The following is a 22,625-nucleotide window of genomic DNA, read 5'->3' on the forward strand; positions in this document are numbered from 1 at the left end:
GCTGATCAAATAAGTCATCAATCCTCGGTAATGGATACTTGTTCTTGATGATGACTTTTTTCAACTGTCGGTAATCTATACACATCCTCATCGATCCATCCTTCTTCTTCACAAACAACACAAGCGCATCCTAGGGCGAGACACTAGGTCTAATGAAGCCCTTATCTAGTAAATCTTGCAACTGCTCCTTCAATTCTTTCAACTCTGGCGGGGCCATACGGCATGGCGAAATAGAAATGGGATGAGTGCGGAGCCAAATCAATACAAAAGTCAATGTCTCTGTCGGGTGGCATCCCCGACAGATCTGCAGGAAACACATCTAGAAACTCACGAACAACTGGTACTGAATACATGGAAGGAACCTCCGCACTAAAATCATGGATATAAGCCAAATAAGCTAGACACCTTTTCTCGACCATATGTCGAGCCTTCACATAAAAGATAACCCTACTGGTAGAATGGCCAGGAGTCCCTCTCCACTCAAATTGAGGCAACCCCGGCAAGGCTAAGGTCACCGTCTTGGTGTGACAATCCAATATAACATGATAAGGTGACAACCAATCCATACCCAAAATGACATTAAAATCACCCATATCGAGAAGTAGAAGATCTACGCTAGTCTCAAGACTCCCAATGGTAACCATGCACGAACGATAAACACGATATACAACAATAGAATCTCCCACAGGTGTGGACACATACACAGGAGCACTCAAAGAATCACGAGGTATAACCAAATATGAAGCAAAATAGGAGGACACGTAGAAATAAGTAGAGCCCGAATCAAATAAAACTGAAGCATCTCTATGGCAAACTGAAACAGTACCTGTGATAACAGTGCATGATGACTCAGCTTCAGGCCTAGCTGGGAAAGCATAACATCAGGTCTGGGCCCTACCACTCTAAACTACATCCCTAGGATGACCTCTAGCTAGCTAGCCTCCACCTCTAGCAGCCTGGCCTCCACCTCTAGCGGCCTGACCTCCACCTCTAACGTCTTGACCTCTACCTCTGGATTTCTGACCCTTGCCTCTAGTTGACTGAGCGGTCACGGTGCAACCGATGCTAGAATCATGGCACAAGAACTCTGCTATGGTGTGCCACCCAATAATCTCGGACAAGTCCTCCTGATATGCCCAAAACCACCACTCTCAAAACAACCATCCTGGTGTTGTGGCTGCTAAAATTGAGACTGACCCAAATGGGCCGGATAATCACGGTGATAACTCTAAATAGGAGGTGAACTGATAAGAGCTGGCGGTACACTATAGGCTAGCTGCCCAAAATGAGGCACATAAGGACCACAACTCCCTAAAGCACTGCAGGGTGCCTGAAGCGCTGACTAAAATGGCCTGGGGGGATGGCCCCTACCAAAAGTACCCCTGCCTCCAGATGAGGCACCACTAAAACCACCGGAATAACGAGGCCTCTTATTAGAACCATGCCCTCTCTCTTGTGAAAGAACATCCTCGATCCACCCGGCGACATTAGCAACCGTCTAAAAAGAAATCTCGCCCCCAGTCTCCTTGGCCATTTGAAGCTTGATAGGGTGAGCGAGTCCCTCAATAAACCTCCTCACCCTCTCTCTCTCTCTCCCTCTCTCTCTCTCTCGGTAGGAAGCAGAAGAATATCATGACGGGCTAGATCCACCAAATGGGTATCATACTGAGTGACTGACATACTGCCCTATTGGAGACGCTCAAATTGCCTGCGGTAACTCTCTCTCAATGTGATAGAAAGGAACTTCTCAAGAAATAGCTGAGAGAACTAGTCCCAAGTAAGAGCAGGAGACCCCGCTTGTCTGGTAGATACATAATCCTTCCACCATCTCTTGGCAAAACCCGTCATCTGAAACACAGCAAAATTGACCCTATTTGTCTCAACTATACCCATGTTGCGCAGCACCTCATGGCAACGGTCAAGATAATCCAGTGGGCCCTCAGAAGTTTCTCCACTGAAGTGATTTGGGAAGATCTTGGTAAACTTGTCCAATCTCAATAAGCCCTCATAAGATATGGCATGTCCACCACCGGCATGTGCCGCAACAACTGGCGGAACTACCCCAACTGGCAGGGCTGCTGGAGTCTGATACTAAGGAGTCATCTTCTTCGGAGTATGAGTAGCGGGGGCCTGTGCTCCTCCCCTGGCTTGAGAGATTGCCGGTGCCATAGGAAATGTACCATCCTGAGCCACACTCTCCATAAGGCCCACCAAACGGACCAAAGCGTCCTTAAGCACTAGGGTGGCAATGAACCCCTCCGGGACCTAAGCTGGTCCAATAGGTACAGTCTGAGCTAGAACCTCCTCATCAAAATCTACTTGAGGTTCCACTATTGATGTTGCTGCTCGAGCTCTAGGCAGAGTTCTGCCCCTGCCTCAGCCTCTGGCACGACCTCGGCCTCGACCTCTGCCCCTTGTAGGAGCTGCTGCTAGGGGCTCTAATTGCTGTCTAGTTGAAGATGCAGTGTATGTTCTCACCATCTGTGAGAGAACAAGAATAGAAGGGTTCAATAATGAATGATAGAATAAAAGCGCATGATAGAGAAAAATAGAAGTGAAATTGTTCCTAACTCCAAAGCCTCTAGAAGATAAGTACAGATGTCTCCGTACTGATCCTCCAGACTCTACTAAGTTTGCTTGTGACTCGTGAAACCTATTCAACCTAGTTCTCTGATACCAACTTGTCACGACCCGAAATTTCCACCATCAGGACCGTGATGGCGCCTAATATTTCACTTGCTAGGCAAGTCAACGTTAGAACATTTTATCCATTTTTAACAATTTAATATTACTTAATGAGAAAGAATTGAAACTACTACATTAATCCAAAGTAATAATGTGGAAGTTTAAATAGCCAAACGTTTGATGCATCCCTGGACCCGGTGTCACAAATGCACGAGCTACTAGTATAGTACAAATAAGGGTCTGAAATAACATAACGATGTCTGAAAAGAAAATACACGACCAAATAAAGGGGAAGGGGACTCCAGGAGTTGGGGGCGCTGAGCAGCTGTACTTCAAATCTCCACAAGTTGTCCAATCCGAGCATGCTAATAACCATCGCTGGGACCGACTCCAAAATCTGCACAAAAAGTGGAGAGTGTAGTATGAGTACAACTGACCCTATGTATTATTGTACACAGTATATATAATAAAGACATAAAAGGAAATACGGAACAAAATAGGACAGTAAACTGAAGATAATAGTTACAGCCTCAAGAAATAAGCCAGTGACGCTCAGAGTTACCAATCCTTAGAGTTTCAAGTGAAAATACTGAAAACCAACACAGCTCAAGAAATAAAAACACATAGCTTATTGCGGCGTGCAACCCGATCCCACCGTACAATACAATCCTCTATTATTCCACTGTAACAATATCAACAATCAAAATCAATAGATAAATTTGCAGCGCACAACCTGATCCCACCGATAACTATATCAATATCACATTTCACCCTTATTTTACCATATCAATCCACCCTTATTTTAATTGTTGCGGCGCATAATCCGATCCTACTATATCAGTACCAAATACACAACGAGCACAGTCACATCAATAATTCAAATCACAAGAACCTCTACAATCAATGAATACAATGCTAAACCAGAAAGGGAACCTTATACAACATGGGAATTCACATAAGTAATACCACCTAGCAAGACAAGTCCAGTAAACAACAATTAGAAGGTGCGAGTAAATCAATTAAAGCAAATAGCAGGGAATCACAAAAATATGAAAAGATCTGACATTATTAACAGGAGGAAACACTGATTAACAGGTAGCAACTAAGCATGGAAGGCATTTAGAGCATATAACAGTTAAGACAGGGAAGGAGATAATTAAGCAAAAACGGAAAATCAAGAAAAATAAGTAATTCGGTGGTGTATAAGCACTTGTCACCTAGCATATACACCGCAACACATGAAATTCACATAGCACATAATCTGAGGGTCCCTAATTCTCTCAAGTCAAGGTTAAACTCAACACTTACCTCGTTCCAAAGATCAACTCAAAGCTAAACCACAGCTTTGCCTTTCAAACAAGTCTCTGAACCAACAAAATCTAGCAAATTACCAACCAAACGATTCAAAATAAGACTTAGGAACCACCCACGATTGTAAAAGATTCAATTTAGGTTATTATTGAAAAGTCAACTCCCAAGCTCGCTTGGTCCAAACTCGAAATTCGGACCAAAACCTGATTACCCATTTACTCCCGAGAACTGTTATGTAATTTATTTTGAAATCTAACCCTCAATTTGAGGTCTAAATCCTAATTTTTACAAAAATCCCTAATTCTACCCAAACCCCCCAATTTCCACCATAAAAATATTAGATTTTAGGTTGAAATTTCATGAAATGTAATGAAAGATTGAAAGAAAATAAGTTAGAATCACTTACCAATGGATTGGGGAAGAAGGGCTCATGGGAAAATCGCCTCTAGGATTTTCTAGTTTTGAAATTTTGAAAAATGAACAAAAATCCCGTCTAACTCATATATGTTCAGTTGCAGATGTCACAATTGCGAACCCCTGCAAATGCGAAAAATACCTCGCAATTGCGAAGTCTTCGCACCTCTCCTTTCATCGCATTTGCGATGAAATGTTCGGAAATGCGAACTGTGGTCTCCCCGCAAATGCGACCTCCTGATCGCAATTGCTATCCTTGCCGACTCAGACCTTCATCGCAAATGCGAAGAAGTGGTTCGCAAATGCGAACCTGACAGGACCTTGGGTCATTCTCAATTGCGAACACTGACTTTGTATTTACGAGATTAGAGACTAGTACCAGAACCAGATGCACCAGCTATGTTTTCTAAGTCCAAATTCATTCTGTAGTCTATCTGAAACTCGGCCGAGCCACCGGAGCTCCAAACCAATCATGCACACAAATCCAAAAACATCATACAAACTTGCTCGCATGATCAAATCATTAAAATAAAACCTAGAACTACGAATTGAACACCAAATCAAATGAAATTTTCAAGAAAACTCATGAACTTCTATTTTAACAACCGGACATCCGAATCACGTCAAACCAACTCTGTTTCTCACCAAATTTGATAGATGAGTCAAAAATATAATAATGGACCTATACTGGGTTCTGGAACCAAAATACAAACCCGATATCAATAAAGTCAGATATTGGTCAATCTTTTAGATTATTTAAGCCTTTAAACCTTAAGTTTTCAACAAAACACAATAACTCGGGTTAGGGACCTCCGAATTCGATTTCGGCATTTGATCAAGTCCCAAATCATGATACGGATCCACCGAGACCGTAAAAAATATGGATCCAGGTCCATTTTCTCAAACTGTTGGCCGAATCAACTCAAATGGATTTTAAGGCAAAATGTCATATTCTATCAGTTTTTAACATAAAAGTTCCGAAAAAAATACCTAGACTGCGTACACATATCGAGGAAGGCTAAAATGAGATATTTGAGACTTCAAAACACAGAATTAGGTTCTAAAACTCCAGATGACCTATCGGGCATCAATTTCTTTTTTCATCGGTTCTTTTCCAGGGGATGTAACTTGAATCGGGTAAACTTTTTTATTTTTAGGATTAGATTTTTTTTAGGAGAAGAAAAAAAGGGAGAAAAAAAACTTTTTTGACTTGTTTGATACTAACATATTTAGGCTTGAGCTTGAGTAGTACTTCCTCTGAGTGCTTGAGTAATGAACAAAATGGCAGATGTTTTGACACCTAAGTCCAGGGTTGTGACTCTGTATATAACGTATTCTTATTTTATCATTCGTATGTCTTAGAGTAGAATTGATCCATCTTGGTTGATACATGTGCCATGTGGGGTGAGGATTTCTTACATATATTCCATGTTTTGCAACTTAGTCTAGAACTTGTCATGCATGTTATTGAAGTGAAATAAAAGTATTGCTCTGTTTAGAAGATGATGATAGGCTTTCTTTGATATGTTTTGTGAATTTTAGCTTTTTCAGATATTGTACCACTAGTTAGTCCTTTGAACCTGTAGCCTTTTGTTTGGAAGTCGTATTTTGTCTTAATCCTTTTGTTGAATTCCTAGTTTTTGCACCCTGCTTCCTAGAGCACTGTTGCTTAAACTGTGTTATTAATTGATAAATTTGAAGAAAGGGATGAGTAAGTGAAAACTGGTGACCAACGATAGCTGAAAAGTGATGAAAAGACCCTCTTGAAAAGAATGTTACATGGAAAAAAAAGATAAAAGAAAAATTGCTTAAAATAAATGAAACGGTCTTTATATGAGGAAATACTTGTGAAACAATAGATGAAGAGAGGGCTGAAAAATAAACTGAAGAGATGAAAATAATGGATGATGAAGTCTAAAAATGCGGAGTGCTTAGGGAAGTATAAGTCACTATTATATAGTTCTCTTACCCGTCCCTTAGCCTACATTACATTTCTTTAAAGTCATATTTGATTCTATTCAAGTATACTTAATTAATAGAGATGTACATAATGGGCAAACCTATGGTTCTTTGTGCATACATGTGAATTCATTTGCCAGGGGGAGAGTTGTTATTTGCTGTTAAGTCTTTAAATTATGTCCATTCTTTGATTTGAGTGTATAAACTTTTTATTCTTGTGAGGGCACTTGTTTCATGATAGATAGGTGATGCTATTAGCTTCTTTGACAGAGTAGGTGAGCGAGCTTAAATTTGGTAAGTTAGAGTTCGTTTCTGAGGTTAGGAGGTTAGAAGTTTGTTGTTTGTTTGTGACTTGTATATCTTGCACGATGATCAGGAAGTGTATATCTGATGGTTTGAGTTGTTATAGAGCCTAATTGTTAGTATCAACCGAAGTGGTGGTGTTTCTAGGCTTGATTTATTGAGAGTGGTTTTAATGCTTACTCGAGGACGAGTAAGAGTTTAAGTGTGGGGTTGTGATATTCGGCAAAAAATGCATATATTTACCCATTGTTGCCTCATATTCTAATACTTTTAATCATCTTTTGAGTATAATTATATTATTTTGTTCTTAATACAATATTTTAACTGTGTAGAAATAAATCGGTATGGTGGAGATAAAATTTGGAGCAAAACACATTAACACTCGAAGAGAATAAAGGTCAAAGACAAAATAATGGAAGATAATAGCTAAATGGCATACGTGCATTACGTGGAATTGAGATAAAAGTATGTGAGGAAAGAGAAGTTTGGTTGCTGGGTTCCAAAGAAGCACCGAATTAAGTTATTTGAAGAGACAAAGTAGCATTTGATTATGCAAGGAATGCAAAAGTTAGGCGACAGGCTTACTGGTTTCAGCGCCAAGGCCAGCGTGACGTGTTTCCCTGGACGCTGTGTTGCGGTGGTTTTTCTATTTTGATCGGGACAAGTTATTTCGGCCTTACATGGTCCCAACTCGTATAAAAGGGGTCCTAAACCTAATTTGGAGGATATCTAACATACTTTGAAGGAGAATTCACGTGGAGGAACACATACCACGCTTGGACGAGGCTTCTAACTAGTTTTTTTTCTCTTATCTTCTCTTCATTTAATTCATAGTTTATTAGTTTTAGAGTTTGTGGGTGCTACATGAACGTTGTAGTTGAAGCTTGAATTGTTCTTATTATTTTATCATATTGGTTTATTTATTCAATCTCGCGCTTAATTATTTGATTGTTTAATCCCCAATTGAATACCCTCTACGAATCTAGGATTGAACTCGGGAGAGGGAATTCTAGATTGCATATAAGATTGAGTAGAGCGAGATCTTGAACTTGAGCATCGGGAACGGATTTGCGGTTAGGATAGGAATATACCTAATTGCCTTGCTTGGTTACTATACAGGAATTATTAATGCGTTCTTGTTAATTCTAATTCCATAGGAATATAGGCATTAGGTTAGCTTGAATAGACGAGTAGTACTTCGGGAGAAGGCTATAAGTAATATTAACCCTGTCAATCAATAAACTAGATAAATTAATTAGACAACTAAAGTGGAAAACTCAGCAAAATTGTTAGCCAACCCATAGCTCTAGAATATCGTCTCTCATTGAATTCGTCTCTAATATTCGCCAAGTTGTTTCCTTTTAATCTTTTTGTTTGCTACTCTAGATTAGTTGTAGTTAATAATCTTGAGAAAATCGTTTGAATAGATTAATTATCTTAGTTTAATTTAGTTGATAGTTAATCACAAGTCTCTGTGAGTACGATATCTGGACTTACAATCCTATATTACTTGTCGACCACATATACTTGCGTGTGCGTTTGGGAGCAACAGTTCCTCAACTTCTAATTCAGCGAAAAAACATGCCAAAGGAACAAGCTACTTGGGAAGACTATCATGTACTGAAGACCAGGTTTCCAGCTTTCTTCCTTGAGGACAAGGTTTCAAGAGGAGAGAAATGATGCAAAATCAAGTCTAAGAATAGAAAAGAGCTGATCGTGGTTGGACTCAAAGCTTCTCGAGGAGTACCTAGTTGTTAGTGCGTTAAAAAGTACTGTAAAGTTACAATTTAGTCCTCAATAATTTTTAGTATAAGTTTATGTAGTTACGCATTTCGCATGTTAATTTCTGGGGATGTCACCATCTAGTCCTGATCAGATTTGCCTTATAATCTTGTACTAAATCCTTATCCATTTTGCTCTTTGGGGTGATTCAGCTAGAGTTTGAACGTTATAAAAAGTAACTATTCTCCTTTTCACTATTTTTATGAATCAAAAGTATCTCTTAACCGTAAGTCCGTAACCTAGTTAGTCCATTTAGCATTTTTCTCTAATTTTTACTATTTTATCCATTTTTGCTTGATTCATTCTGCAACATTCAGGCACTAGTTTCACACGCGTCCAAATAAGAACATGCAAACTGAAAAATGGAGAGAAAAGAAGAAAAGAAAATAAAGTTAAATGCGGCGAGGCATGTCGAAAAGAGGAATATTGTAAAACGGGGCAGGCCATGTTAAATCTGCGGTAGGAAAGGCTTCACCTGCCCCGTCCTGCCCTCGTTTCAACCCTACATTTAAGAGAGCTTCATTTACAAAACATCCTCTCAAAGATGAAAGAAAAGCACCCAAAAAGAAAGGCAAAAAAAAGGGGGGGGGGGGGGGGGAACAGAGCGGTGTAAAAGCTTCTCTTCCTTGTCATACCATTGGGTGACTTGGGACTAATAATGTCGGTCAATCATGTACAGCTGCAAAAGATTAGACTTGATCATCATATTAGGAGAAATTACGAAATAAATGGCCATGTAAAACCATGCTCCTGCATATAGCAGGTTCACTGATCCTCAAATCAACAGGTAACAGAAGGCTTTTGTTAAATCAGAGGTACCTTTCACAGGACATTTTGTTAAAAGCTGTTTCATCCTAACCACCAGATTCTCAGCCCTCAGCCCATATATGCATTAACAACCAGTTAAATAGCATGCTAGATCATATAAGTGAGGGAAATGCGTCAAAACAACAAGAGCAGAGATGCTTCAGGAAGTGGCAGACCCAAGGCTTGCATTGTTGCTCAAAGGGCTAAGAGGACTCTGATCCCACGTTTTGGCATTTGCGACATCTCCACCATCTTTGACCGCCAATTCATTCCCAGGAGTTGGATGAGTCGCAGATTCTCTCTTCCCATTTGGCATCATAGTATTCCTACTGGAATCTCGCTTTGCTCTGAAAACACCCCAGAGGTAGTGCTTACCCTGGAATCCTGCCAATTGATTTTCTCAAACAGCTTAACAATGAACCTTGGATAACGAAGGTAATGCAAACCTAGAATACATACTCATCTTTAATCAAATACTCCTACTCCCACAATTCTAGTTTATATTATCTCATTTGATTTGGCACGGTTATATTATACTGAAAGTGGGTCCAAACTTCCAGCTAAAAGTATTTTTAGGAGAATTAACAATTTTTAAATTTAAGAGAAATTGTCCATAAAGCATTAACCCAGTGGCAATATGACAAGGCATACAACCTTCACCTTTGATAAGCAGGAATGATGATTGGTTAATTTGTTGGCTTAATGTAAGGATATATAATAAGAAGCAACTTTTTTCTAAAGAAACTGACTTTCATTCAATAGGATTGAATGTGCTTGGGCTGCCCTGTGCTCAGTCTGCCCTGTGCTTGGGCTTAAAAAATATTCAAGTCTCCCCCTTTTCTAGCCCACACGAAGACACTGTCTCTCTGCCTAAACATTTTTTGGGAATCATACCTTCTGGAACTCCAATCTATCCACTGACCACCAATCCTCAACTTCCCATTACCAATCTCCTATCAATCAAAGACAAGTCTCCAAGTTTTCTTTTGTTTTTTAAAACTTTTACTAGAATATAAAGAAAACATTGAGAACTAGAGATGGTCCCACTGTTAGAAAGTTATAGAGTATCGTATTGGGGAGTTCGGGACAAACCAAAATAGAAAGTACGTGTATAATAACTCACTCCAGTATAGCAGGGGTAGTTCCGTAGAAGTGAAAACCAAAAGCTCGGCATTAGTTACTATTGCTCGAAGAGCAAGTTCGTTACTGATCATCTTCTCCACCAACTGATCAAACACCTTTTCCCATCTATAGCAAGAAAAATAGGAGGAGAATAAACCAAAACTTGATCAAAATAACCGGTGAATGGTGAAAATATACAAGTAATTACCTTATGTCCGATGGGAAAAAATACAATGCAATGTTATCATCAGTCGGCTCTGATATAGTGAAACTCTTAGGCCATAAGTCAGATTTTGGAAGCATTTCCAGTTGAAGCGAAGCTGGAAGCAAACTTGCTTCTTCAAAAACCTTTTGGCATGCTTTAACTGAAAGGTGAGCTTGTCCATAAAATGTCTCATACTCTTTGTTCCAGATGTTAAAACTACCCCTGTCAGATCACAATAAGAATAAATTTTCATTTGCACAATAATAGATCCATCGGTTAGATTATCTCCCGAGTTAAAATTCATGACATATCTCCTGACCTCCAAATGAAATCAATAAGAGGTTGTGCTCGGTCTTGGCCACCATGTTTGGGTTCATTTGGCTGTTCACCTTTTGAAAATTGAGAAGGATCTCCATTAACAACAGTTCTAGATTGAGGTGTTAATCTTCTATCATTTCCAATCGTCGATTCCTCTTCATGATGATTGCTACGGGACGACATACTCATTGTCTTTTCAATCATGCCAGAAGAATCATCCTGTGTGCCAGGCTGAACATCTCCCTCACAAGGTTCCTTCAAATGACGAGCTTGCAATTCTTCCCTTGCCAGTGGGCCGGTAACTTCTTCCTTTGATCGCTTAGCTGGCAATGGAGAAACATTAGCTGATTGAGTTCGTTCATTGCACTGAATGCTTATCTGTGACTCGTGGGATTGCTCAGAAGAGCAACGTACTAGTCTTTGCTCATATTTCTCATCTCTTAATGAAGCAGGATTAGATCTCTTCTTGCTCGTCTTCACAACTGGACTATCACCCGCTATCCGACAATTCTCTACCAAATCAATCCCAGCACCTGGCTGATGAAGTTGCTGATCCCTACCTTGACAACTCTTTAATTTTGTCTCAGGAACATCCACTTTTGCTTTAGAAGTTGCTTTACAATGTCTTGAACTAGTGCAATCCCCATTTTCTACTGAGATGGCATCAGATTTCTTGATGTTTAGTCCGTCTGGCTCCTTCACTTCACAGTCATCACAGACCCAGTTGACAAATTCCTTGAAGGTGACTTTTTTAAGGCAGTAGCTGAAAAATAAGCAAGATCAACAAACCATATAACGAAACAAAAAAGGATAACCTGTAACCCATCTTGGTATTTAACCTTTAACAGCAACTAATAAGTCATGCCACAGAAATTATTATTTAAAAGAAAAGAAAATTGTTAGTTCAAAGACCTAAAGAAAAGAGAAAAATCATGAGAAACTAAGAGAATGAAAGAGACATTAATGAAGGCTTAATAATGTGATTAGTACAATGCACACATTTCTGTATGATATTTGTGTAATGTCAAATAATATCCAAATTAAGAACTTAAGTATGCGAAACGTTAAAATTCTAGCACACTCGAAGTCAACAACAACAACAACCACCTAGTACAATCCCACGTGTGGAGTCTGGGGAGGGTAGTGTGTACGCAGACCCTACCCCTGCCCCGGAGGGTAGAGAGGCTGTTTCCGAAAGACCCTCGGCACAAGGAGATGAAAAGGTGGCAACAATAACAACCACATATGTCAAGAAGACAGTGCGAGCAACCTAAGAATCAGAAAAATAAATGGAAAAAGCAATATCAATAATCAGAATAATGGAAAGGTACTAGGCAATCGGAGCAGAAAACAATGCAAACACAACAAGTACCACTAACAATCTAAAGACACTACAAACTAGCCTAACACCCTCAACAGGGAAGAAAGACGCTCAACTACCTACTAACCTACAAACCTAATGCTCGCCCTCCAAGCCTTCCTATCTAAGGTCATGTCTTAGGTGAGCTGGAGTCGCGCCATGTCCTGCCTAATCACCTCTCCCCAATATTTCTTAGGCCTCCCTCTACCTCTTCTCACAAGTGACAAAGCCAACCACTTGCACCTCCTAACCGGGGCGTCAAGGCTTCTCCTCCCCAAACCATCTAAGCCTCGCTTCCCGCATTTGTCATCTGTGCGCCACCCCCACCTTTGCTAGAATATCCTCATTCCTAATCTTATCCAATCTAGCATGCCCGCACATCCACCTCAACATCCTCATTTCTATTACTTCCATCTTCTGGATATGCGAGTTCTTGACTGGCCAACATTCTGCCCCATACAACATAGCCGGTCTAATCACTGCTCTATAAAACTTGTCTTTAAGTTCTGGTGGCACCTTTTTGTCACACAAGACTCCAGATGCTAACCTCCATTTCATCCATCCCGCCCCTATACGGTGTGTGATATCCTCGCCAATCTCCCCGTTCCCCCGGATAATAGACACAAAATACTTAAAACTTCCTTTCCTGGGGATGACTTGTGAATCAAGCCTTACATCACTGTCCGCTTCCCCAGTTACATCACTGAACTTGCACTCCAAGTATTCTGTCTTAGTCCTGCTCAACTTGAAACCTTTAAACTTCAGGGTCTGTCTCCAAACCTCCAGCCTCTCGCCGACACCGCCTCGCGTCTCATCAATCAGGACTATATCATCAGTAAATAACATACACCATGGCGCCTCTCCCTGAATATGGTGCATTAGCGCGTCCATCGCCAAGGCAAATAGGAAAGGACTGAGCGTTGATCCTTGGTACAACCCCATAACTACCGGAAAATGCTCTGAGTCACCTCCCATTGTCCTAACTCGAAGTCAAAGCAGGCAAATTATTGGATTTGCTTATTTTGAGAATGTAGAAACATTTCGTTGGAAATCTACAAAATGCTACCAGAAAAGTTGTGGTTGCTGGAATCTCGCCAAGATAGCGGATGTGAAAACGATTACCAGAAAAGGTCACGTCATTACCTGGACGATCATCAAAAGAGAAGCGGCGCCATCATAACAATCACAGGAAAGAAGAGCGAACGCTGAAACGGTCATCGAAAAGAGATACGCACCTCTACAACAATCACTGGAAATATGCACGATATAGTTGGAATGATCGTCAAAATTAAGTGCAGCATTACCAAAACAGCTATAAGAAAGAGGAAAGGCACTGCTGTAAAATGACTTAGTGCTATTTGAGCAGCCGCATGAAAAAAGTTGTGATGCTGCCAGAGAAGTGTGGTGCCGCCTGATTGGTCACCGGAAAGAGACATGGTAACCAAGGTGGTCACTGCAAAGAAGGAAGGAGGAAAAACTTTTAACCGGTCAAATGACACAAGGCCATCAGCTGGTAGGGAGAAGCTACTTGATTCTCTACCAAGATCGTAGAGGCTCTAATAACTATAGTATCAGACGCATTATACATATGATATTGGTCCAATGTGAATTAATAAGCAACATAAGAACCCAACTCTTCTACCACTATAACTCAAACATTCTAACAGAAAACAGAACCCTGGAGGAACAGGAAGTTGCTTTCTGATCAAAGAACCAACATTTTGTACAACATTCAAACAATGAATAGCTCAAAAAAATTGAATTGCCCATTATAAGCTTCCTTTTCAAGGTTAATTTAAGTGTTGAAGGCAAAGGGTTGTAGCCTTGTAGGTCCATCAAATTTCAAAGAACTTTTAGTTTGCAAAGATCCATTTTAATAAGACAATGATTTAATGAATAAATGGCATTGCAACATACAAAAGTATGGTTTTACAACAAAACCGAAACTTCATCCATCTATATAGCTTTTTTTGATAAGTAACTTCATTCACCTATACAATGTAGAATATCATTTCAAAGCAAAAGATATAAATGAAATAAAAAGGAGCTCTTGACTCTCCACAATGGACTCTGTAGGAGCAACTCTCAAAAGCCCTTCATATTGACCATCTTTTGTATTTTCTAACTTGTTGACACTTCCGATACGCACCAGGAACTCCCAAACTATGTTACTTAAACATACAATAATCAAGGATCATAGATATGTGGCAAAACTACAATGTATTAATACATGGTCTACATCCTCCCCGTCTTTCCTACACCAGCAGCACCAATTGACTAGCATTTGTCTTCTCTCTCTTAGGTCATCTGTCGCTAAGATGGCAATCAAAACTGCATAATGCATAAGAAAATCATTTTGTTTGGTCCCTTGTCCTCCAAAATGTGATTTCACGTGGGCTTTGAATCAACCACTATTGTAAAAAAGATCACAAAACAACTGCACTGAGAACTTTTTGAAAGTTCTTTACCAATGATCTTCCCCAAATCACTGTCTCTTTTACTAAATAATACTCCCTCTGTTCCAACTTGTGGGCACATTTGACTAGATACAAAGTAAAGAAATAAAGGAAAACTTTTGATATAGAATAAATATGAACAAAATACCAAAAGTATTCTTGTACCAAATAATTTGTTTTGGTATCCTCTGGACCCTACAACAAGTCATGACATAGCAGAATGGGAATGTAAAATTACAGTAACTTCTAAATATAGAAAGGTACAAATCTTTTAGGAATGGACAAAAAACAAACAGAGCAAAGCAAATTTGAATGGAGGAAGTACTACAGTAAATTTTCTATAAAAAGTTGTTAATATCATTTCCACTTCCAATAATATATAGATCTTCTGAAAGATATATTCATCGACATTTGGTTTCCCACTCTTTAAGGAGCTCGACTACTGGAGGGAGATGCATCAAAGGGGGTTCTAGCGGATGGTCTATTTGGAGATGGGTCATCTCAGAGCTTCTTGAAAGGAACTTGTTTTTTGGTACTTGCTCTTTTTCTTTCTTGGAATACCTATATAATTGTTGCTGGTATGAGCGATTTCTCCACTTAGTATAAACACTAAATTGGGGTATTTCCCTTTCAAACATTAGAATTTATTACCTCATCAAAAAAGTTTAGGAGCTCTGTTATTGTTACCACTTTGATAGTTGAGAGAGTTTGTATGTTCCTTTCCTATTACTTTTCAGTTTTCCTTTCACACTCAGGTTGTATATCTCCTGAATTATTCAGATGAAACTTCTGCTGCTGTGAATTGATTAATTGAATTTTCTGGTTTTGAGAACTCTAACAAAAATTGAAGTGCTTGATTTAAGACAACCATCCATGAAGTTAAACAACCAAAGCTTGAGAGAAACAGGGGCAATTTTTCTCAGACAAACATTTTGAGGAATGTTCAGTGCAAGGAGAAAAAGTAAATTAGTTGGGACTATCAAGTTCAAGTTAAATTCGAATTAATAAAATACAAAGAGCTACTAGTTTGTTCAATTTCAACGCTGATTAAAAAAATCAGTAGGTTTAGATGTCCTTGTGAGTAACCCCACTGGAACTGCTGACAGCTGATACTAATTCCCAGCGTAAACTTTATACTGGAACTATGGGTGTCTAAGAAATCACAATGTATATCAGTCGAATCCACAATTAAAATAATTTAGGTGTAAGTTATTTCCATTTCTTTTTTTAAAAAAAGTACGGTGGTATACAGGCAAACTTGGTGCATATTGACTATTCCGCTAGGTACCTGCAACTCCCACTGGTACAAGTACCGACCTGTCCACCACAAGTACATGTGTAAGTTATTTCCATTTCAAAGCTATAGTTCACACCGGCCACGACCAAGTTTCACGTAGTGCCGGTCACGACCCAAGCCGTGACTGAAAGATCATACTCGAGAATAAAATTGCAATAAAGAGAGTACAATGTTTGAACTATAACAAAAACAACACTGTTGATTCAACTTACCGATGCACAGCAACTTCCAGACATTTCACACAGAAAACAAATGCGTTAGTCCAACCTTCATCACCACAATTTAGACACATTGTGACCTGCAGCCAATCGCAATATAACTAATTAAAGATGCAGAATATCATTATGCAAGAAATATAAAACTACGCAGAGTCCAAGTCTTCTTGTTAGAGGGGAAAGAAACTATAGCATGCAGAGATACAAACTTTAGTTACAGAGTACTGAGTAGCCTTTTTTGCAAAAGTCTTTTTCTTCTTAAATATCGTGCCCCATCAGACACTGTCATATAAAATAAAATGGAGGGAGTATGTTGCATAGACGGCTAAGGATACATGTGTGATTAACTGATACGGGTTAGCACTTAGGTTACACATCTTTTTAAGAACACGTGCCATGCACCAGGGTGTGCAAGTATCCCATATGATTGCATCAAGTTTTTTTGCTAATTTTGAGAGTATTTTGAAGAACAAACAAGAAGTACCCACACCCATTCGACAGGGGTACGTCAAGGCAAGTGAAAAACTTTGGCCTTGAAGTATCAATGTAACATAGGCAAGTGAAAAACTTTGGCCTTGAAGTATCAATGTAACATAGGCAAGTGCAGCATGTTCCTAAATTTTAGTGTAATTTGAAAAGTTCATATGAGATATCCGCACACATGTCTGACCATTCAACATGGGTACATCAAGACATATGAAGGATCCATGTAATATAAGATAATAATCTACACCAAGGTGAATTAAAATCCCACTCATCTATAAGATCTTCAAAACAAAAAGGTTCAGAATTCAAGGAAAAGCAACAAAAAAGTAAAAGAGAAGGTCTGATTTCTCTGTACAGTTCCAAGTAAAAGCTAGTATTCTCCATTTGTCAACCAGAACACTCTATATTTTTCCTCAATCATTTCTTTAAGGTGCTTGATTAAAAACCTAGTTATATTTATGAATAGAAAATTTTATTTTGCTGTTGGGAACACAAATCTTCGTATATGACAGCAAACTTTTCTGATGGAGATATATGGTAAGACTGAGTGGAAAGAAAGAAGCATTTAATTAGAAGGATGACTGTGAGAAGTGCTTTTATGGCTATGTCATCCTCCACATAGCATTGAAGGCAAAGGTACCTGCGCAAAAGATGAAAGCTTACAGAACATTCCTATGCCTATTTTTGTACTCAAAAGTACAATCAATTATGGAAGATACATAAGCATGTCGGGATACAGGGGGAACGCCTGTGTTTTTGAGAGCAAGAAGCACAAAAAAGCGACAGGGGCTCGCCTTGCTTCAAAAGCGAAGCGCGAAGCGAAGCGCACACTTCATTGAAGTGAAGCGCAATTCTTAAAAAACATAATGTAAACCTTGCAAGAGACAATATAGATAATGAAAAAGTTCAATTTAAAAACATAATCAAATAAACTGAAAATATAACACACACACACATATATATATGTATATATATATATATATATGATAATTAATTTTATAAACTGAAATACACATAAAAATTAACAAATAAATGCTAAAATACTAAATAAGAAGAATAAAATGGGAAAAAAATAGCGCCTACCATAGCTGTGCACACGACTGGACGGGAAGAAGAAGAAAGAAGAGAGAAAAAGAGGAGAAGAGAAAAGGAGAAGAAGAAGAAAGAAGAAAAATTACCTGGAGGTCTCTGTTGTGGCTGGATTGGAACCCTAGCAGCAGCCAGCAACGTTCGATTTTGGGAAGAAGAGAAAGAAATGGTCTCTTTCACTTTGGGTCTATTTTGTATAATTAAAAAAAAAAGACCCAAACTTTTTTTTTTTTTAAAATGGACCCCTCTGGACAGAAGCGATCGATTTTGCTCTTCTCGCTTCTGCGTCGCTTCGCGCTTCCTCGACTGAAGCAATTGCTTCTGTTGGTCGTGTCGCCTCAGGTAGGAAAAAGCGATGGCTGGTCGCTTCTCGCTTAAAGCGACGAAGCGAACGCTTTTTAAGACAGCGGGGAACGCAAGTCTTTGATTATCTTGCCAGAGGTCTGTGTGTTCTAAAACCAGGGAGGAATACCTCGAGAATAAGATTGAGAAATTTGAAAGTAAAGGCATAGAGAAAATAGTGGAAGCTCAACCAAACGTGATCAGAAACACCTTCTCAAAGATGATAAAGCACAGCAGATGATCACAGAAAGAGCACAACATGCTAAGACAAAAGTACAGGAGGAGAAGAGTCAAACTGAAGGAGACTCATCACCAACTAACAATGATTTTCTAGGCAGACATGTAGTCGAGAGATTTGACGGAGGCAACTTAGACAAACCAACTTGTTCTTATTTACGCAACAAATGGAAAGTAAAAGTAGGGGTACAAGTTTTTGAGATGACAGGTCTCTAGTTTCTGCTCGAGTTTCCCTTAGAAGAGAAGCTGAATGAATATTGGTAAGGAAATGGAAATTGAAGCAAGCAACAATGAAACTCAAATGGTGATCTCTAACTGTCAGGTATGCGATCTAGATGAGGATGAGTGTGGATCAACTCTTGGACTTCCTTTACATCTATGGTCACAGACTAGTTTGGCAGAAGTAGACCACATTATAATTACTAAAGAGTTGGATAAACACTAAAAATCCCCAAAAATTAAAAAGAGATCCCATTACCTCACCCTAACCCCACAACTTTAAAATCTCAAAATGCTTCTTGTTCCCTCTCACCTCTTTGCTCTTGTCATTCCTGTCAAAAGCCAACTCCGATCACCGGCAATCACTCCGATCACCGCTAATCGTGCAATTGTCGGTCCCTTGATTGATCACAGCCACCCTCCAGTTTCCGTCAAGACATCGTCATCACAGTCCCCTTAACTCTTGTTGAAAATTATCTAAGGTAAATTACCGTGTTTTCTAATTTTTTTGAATTGTGAGAGGAAGAAGGGCCGGATTTGGTTGATTCTAGTTGGATACGGTTTGGTTTTGATTTCCTAAGTTGGGGATGTCCATTGTTGGTTTAAATCAAACCTAGGTTGATTTAAACAACCACAAGAGTTTAAACAACCTGTGGGTGTTTATAAAACCCTGGGTAGTTTAGGGAATTTGTTTCATAAACAATCTTGTGTTGTTTAAACAACCCGACGTTGTTTATACAAAGAACATGTGGTTGTGTGCAGGTTTCTTGTATAAACCACCTATGCTTCTATAAATAAACAGTGGGTTGTTTAACCTGTGATTGTTGTTGTCAATGACGGTTCAATCTTTTTTGAGTTAAGAGAAATTATTTATTTGCATCACTGATAATTTTTAATTATTTTGTGTGTGTAGATAAAATAGGAAGGAAACATAGAGTCGTTGAAAGCTCATCCTCCAAATATACCAGCAAAAGAGTGAGAACGTCAGAGGCTGTCCAAACAATAGCTCCGAACATGTTAATAGAGAGCAACAAAAATTCCTCGTAGAGAGGTCCTCGCCTCATAGAGCAAAAAAAGGCGAAAAATCAGTGGAGGTAGAAATATCTTGATTATCTTTTATAAATCCTGGGCATTAAGTATGCAACACGTCAATCCGACTTCCAGACATGCTTAACTTGCGCTTAACAATAGCTTGATTATTTTGATGAATTTATAATTGCTAGAAATGTGATGATTACAGGTTCTTAAATCAACCAACAAACTGAATTCTCCGTAAAGGGCTCCTCACCTCACAGAGAAACAAGAGATGAAAGATCAATCGAGGAGCCGGCTACCCAAACAAGAGATGAAAGATCAACTGATGCTTGTTTAGACAACCACCCGTCAGGAAACATAAACACATAATTTCTCTTTATGCAATGCTATACAAATTTAAAGATTTCAGTAGATAAACTCAGCACTAAGACACTAAAATTCCAACTCATCCTTCCCCGCTTTAACTTTTTTCACTTAGGGTTAATTTAGTATAACAAACCCATTAAGGGAAGGGGCCCACTTCCTAATTTATCCTAAGGGCATGAATTTCATCGGACTTCCTGTCGGCTAGGTTCCTTCCCTCCATCTCACACAGAACTGTCTAGAAAATTCTTTACAGAATAACCATTACTGTAAAATTGAAGCAAAGAAGTAAACAGTGAAAGAACCAGAAACTTACCATGGTGGGAAAAAAATTTCAAGGACCCAGCAATAAATGCAGATGAGCAGCGGCTCTCTGCTCAAGAAAAGCTCATAGCAGACTGTAAAAAGATTTTAGACCAAATAACAACTTTGTCAAAAATCTGAAGTCAGAAAACCCAGCAAGAACTGTATGTGTGAATACTGAAAGCTTGTTTAGATGGAGAAAAGGTTCAGGGCAAGTGATGTATGTTTGAACTCTGAATAGATTTTGGAGGTTTATCAAAGGATTCGTTTTCCTTTCTTTTAAATAGTTTTTGGGTGGATGATCGAAAAGACTGCTTTTTTGCTTCCTCCTCGACCTTTTTCAAGCTTTACAGCCGTTTGGCCAAGGTGCAATAATGAGTGTTTTATTTTCAAAATAATTTTGGCGACAACGTGTTTGGCTAATTAGTTTGAAAAATACCTCTGAGCAACCATTAGTGTTTGGCCAAGCTTTAAAAAGCTGTTTCTAAGTGTATTTTTCTCAAAATTGTTTCTTAAAAAAGTGCTTTTGGAGAAAAACTACTTTTTTCTGCTTCTCCAAAACTGCTTCTGCTTCTCCTCAAAAATACTTTTTTCCTTCCAGAAACTTGGCCAAACACCTCAAATTGAGGCTAAAAGTGCTTTTGGCCAAAAAAATAGCACTTTTGGCCAAAAATAAGCTTGGCCAAACAGGCTATTGATCCCCAAAATCCCTAACAGCTTGTTTGGATTGTTGTTACCAGTTGTATCGTGTCGTATTGTTACTTTAAATACAATATTTGTTTTGATTGTTACTTAAATTTTATTGTATCGTATCGTTAAATCTGTCGTTACGTAACGATGAAATGTGTCACTTTATGTAACGATCGATTTGATGTGGTCGCATCGTTTCCTTGTGTTTTCTCTCAATCTCATCCTTCATTATTATTAAATAATTTTATTTTATCATTTACCCTACCTTTTTATATATCATCTCATAATTTTTCTTTATAATATTGCAAGTTTATTCATCATATTAATGGTGCATGATACCATGAAACGACGCCAAAACGACACAATCCATCCAAATATTGTATTCATCAAACGATACAATACAATACAATACAATACGATACGATACATTATGAAACGATATGTAACAACCATCCAAACAAGTTGTAAAGCGCAACGACAGTGCAGAACTATGGATCTCTTTTGATGGCTCGCGGTTTAAATTTTTTAAATACACAATATTAATTTTATAAAATTATTATCTAATATATCATATTATTTTAATAAATAGTAATTGTATTTTATTATTTAATATAGTGTACAAAAATATAATAAAATCAAGGTATAGACATCATATAGTAATTAAATAAATTGTTTGTTCCTTATTTATTCTTATTATTAAATTAAATTAGCAAGTACTTAGTACTAAATATTTACTAATGTAATTTTTTATTAACTTGTAATTGGCTTAATATTTTGATACGACTTCTCTTTTAATATAATATAGATATATATATTTTCTTACTCTGAAAATAGTTTTCTTTTTAAACTTATGTTATATTGTTCAAAAATCTTAAATTGTCTAAATTTATTGATAAATTTTTTGAGTGTTATTTATTTATCTTTTTTTTTAAAACTTATCAAAATATAAATATCATTAAATTATCTTTATCCCCCTCTTTTCGTACATTCTTTTCTACTGTAATATTTGATTAATTTTCTCATTTTGTAGTTTACTAAAAATTGAAACAATATAATATATTTTTTACTAAGTTATAATTTTGAATTCATCAAAAGTATAAAGAGATAAGCCTTTATTATTTTTATAAGAAACCTACCAATACTTTGAATAGTTATTAATTTGCGTTATATATATAATATGCTTATCTTATGTATAATATTCTAATACTATTTTTATATTTTTGTATGTTTTATTTTAAAATTATGAGTTCTATTTATTAACTAAAATTTTCTACATGAGATATTTAATTAGTATATATATTTTTACGCTATCGCTTGAAATTCTTTTTTTATAGTATTATTCCCTTATAACTATTTGCTTTTTATGATTTTAGTTATGTGTATATGTACGACTTTTCTCATTATAAGTCTAATTATAAGTGCTATATTTTTATAGTTGCCACAAATTTATATTTTTTTTTGTTTCATTGCTTATCTAATTGCATTATCTATTACTTAATGTTATTAAATTGTCATATAAATTATTAATAAATTATCAGTTTAATCTAATACAGTGAATATAATTTTGTATTACTCTTGAAATTTAACTTCACTGTCACGACCCAAAACCCATAATAGGTTGCGATGG

At 37.9% G+C, this 22,625-nt stretch overlaps 1 protein-coding gene across 3 annotated transcripts; it reads right to left on the reverse strand.

Annotated features, from left to right (window-relative positions):
- Window positions 1-9,062: 9,062 nt before the first annotated feature.
- On the reverse strand, window positions 9,063-20,648 carry LOC104229912 (PHD finger-containing protein 1-like). 3 transcript variants are annotated; one of them, XR_711765.2, is made up of 7 exons: window positions 20,322-20,648; window positions 16,232-16,317; window positions 10,908-11,669; window positions 10,592-10,810; window positions 10,385-10,509; window positions 9,274-9,645; window positions 9,063-9,133 (listed from the first exon to the last, which is right to left on the reverse strand). XR_711765.2 is itself a non-coding variant. In XM_009782640.2 (6 exons), exons 1-6 carry the CDS (start codon window positions 20,322-20,324, stop codon window positions 9,422-9,424), a joined length of 1,419 nt encoding a protein of 472 aa, XP_009780942.1. In that variant the 5' UTR covers window positions 20,325-20,648; the 3' UTR covers window positions 9,063-9,421. The 3 variants fall into 3 exon arrangements, 2 of the variants coding, with proteins under 2 accessions (XP_009780942.1, XP_070030709.1); XM_009782640.2 differs by having other exon boundaries at window positions 9,063-9,645; XM_070174608.1 differs by lacking the exon at window positions 20,322-20,648 and adding an exon at window positions 17,899-17,991 and having other exon boundaries at window positions 9,063-9,645.
- Window positions 20,649-22,625: the final 1,977 nt, after the last annotated feature.

This window comes from Nicotiana sylvestris, chromosome 5 (genome assembly GCF_000393655.2).
Source record: "Nicotiana sylvestris chromosome 5, ASM39365v2, whole genome shotgun sequence".
NCBI lineage: Eukaryota > Viridiplantae > Streptophyta > Magnoliopsida > Solanales > Solanaceae > Nicotiana > Nicotiana sylvestris.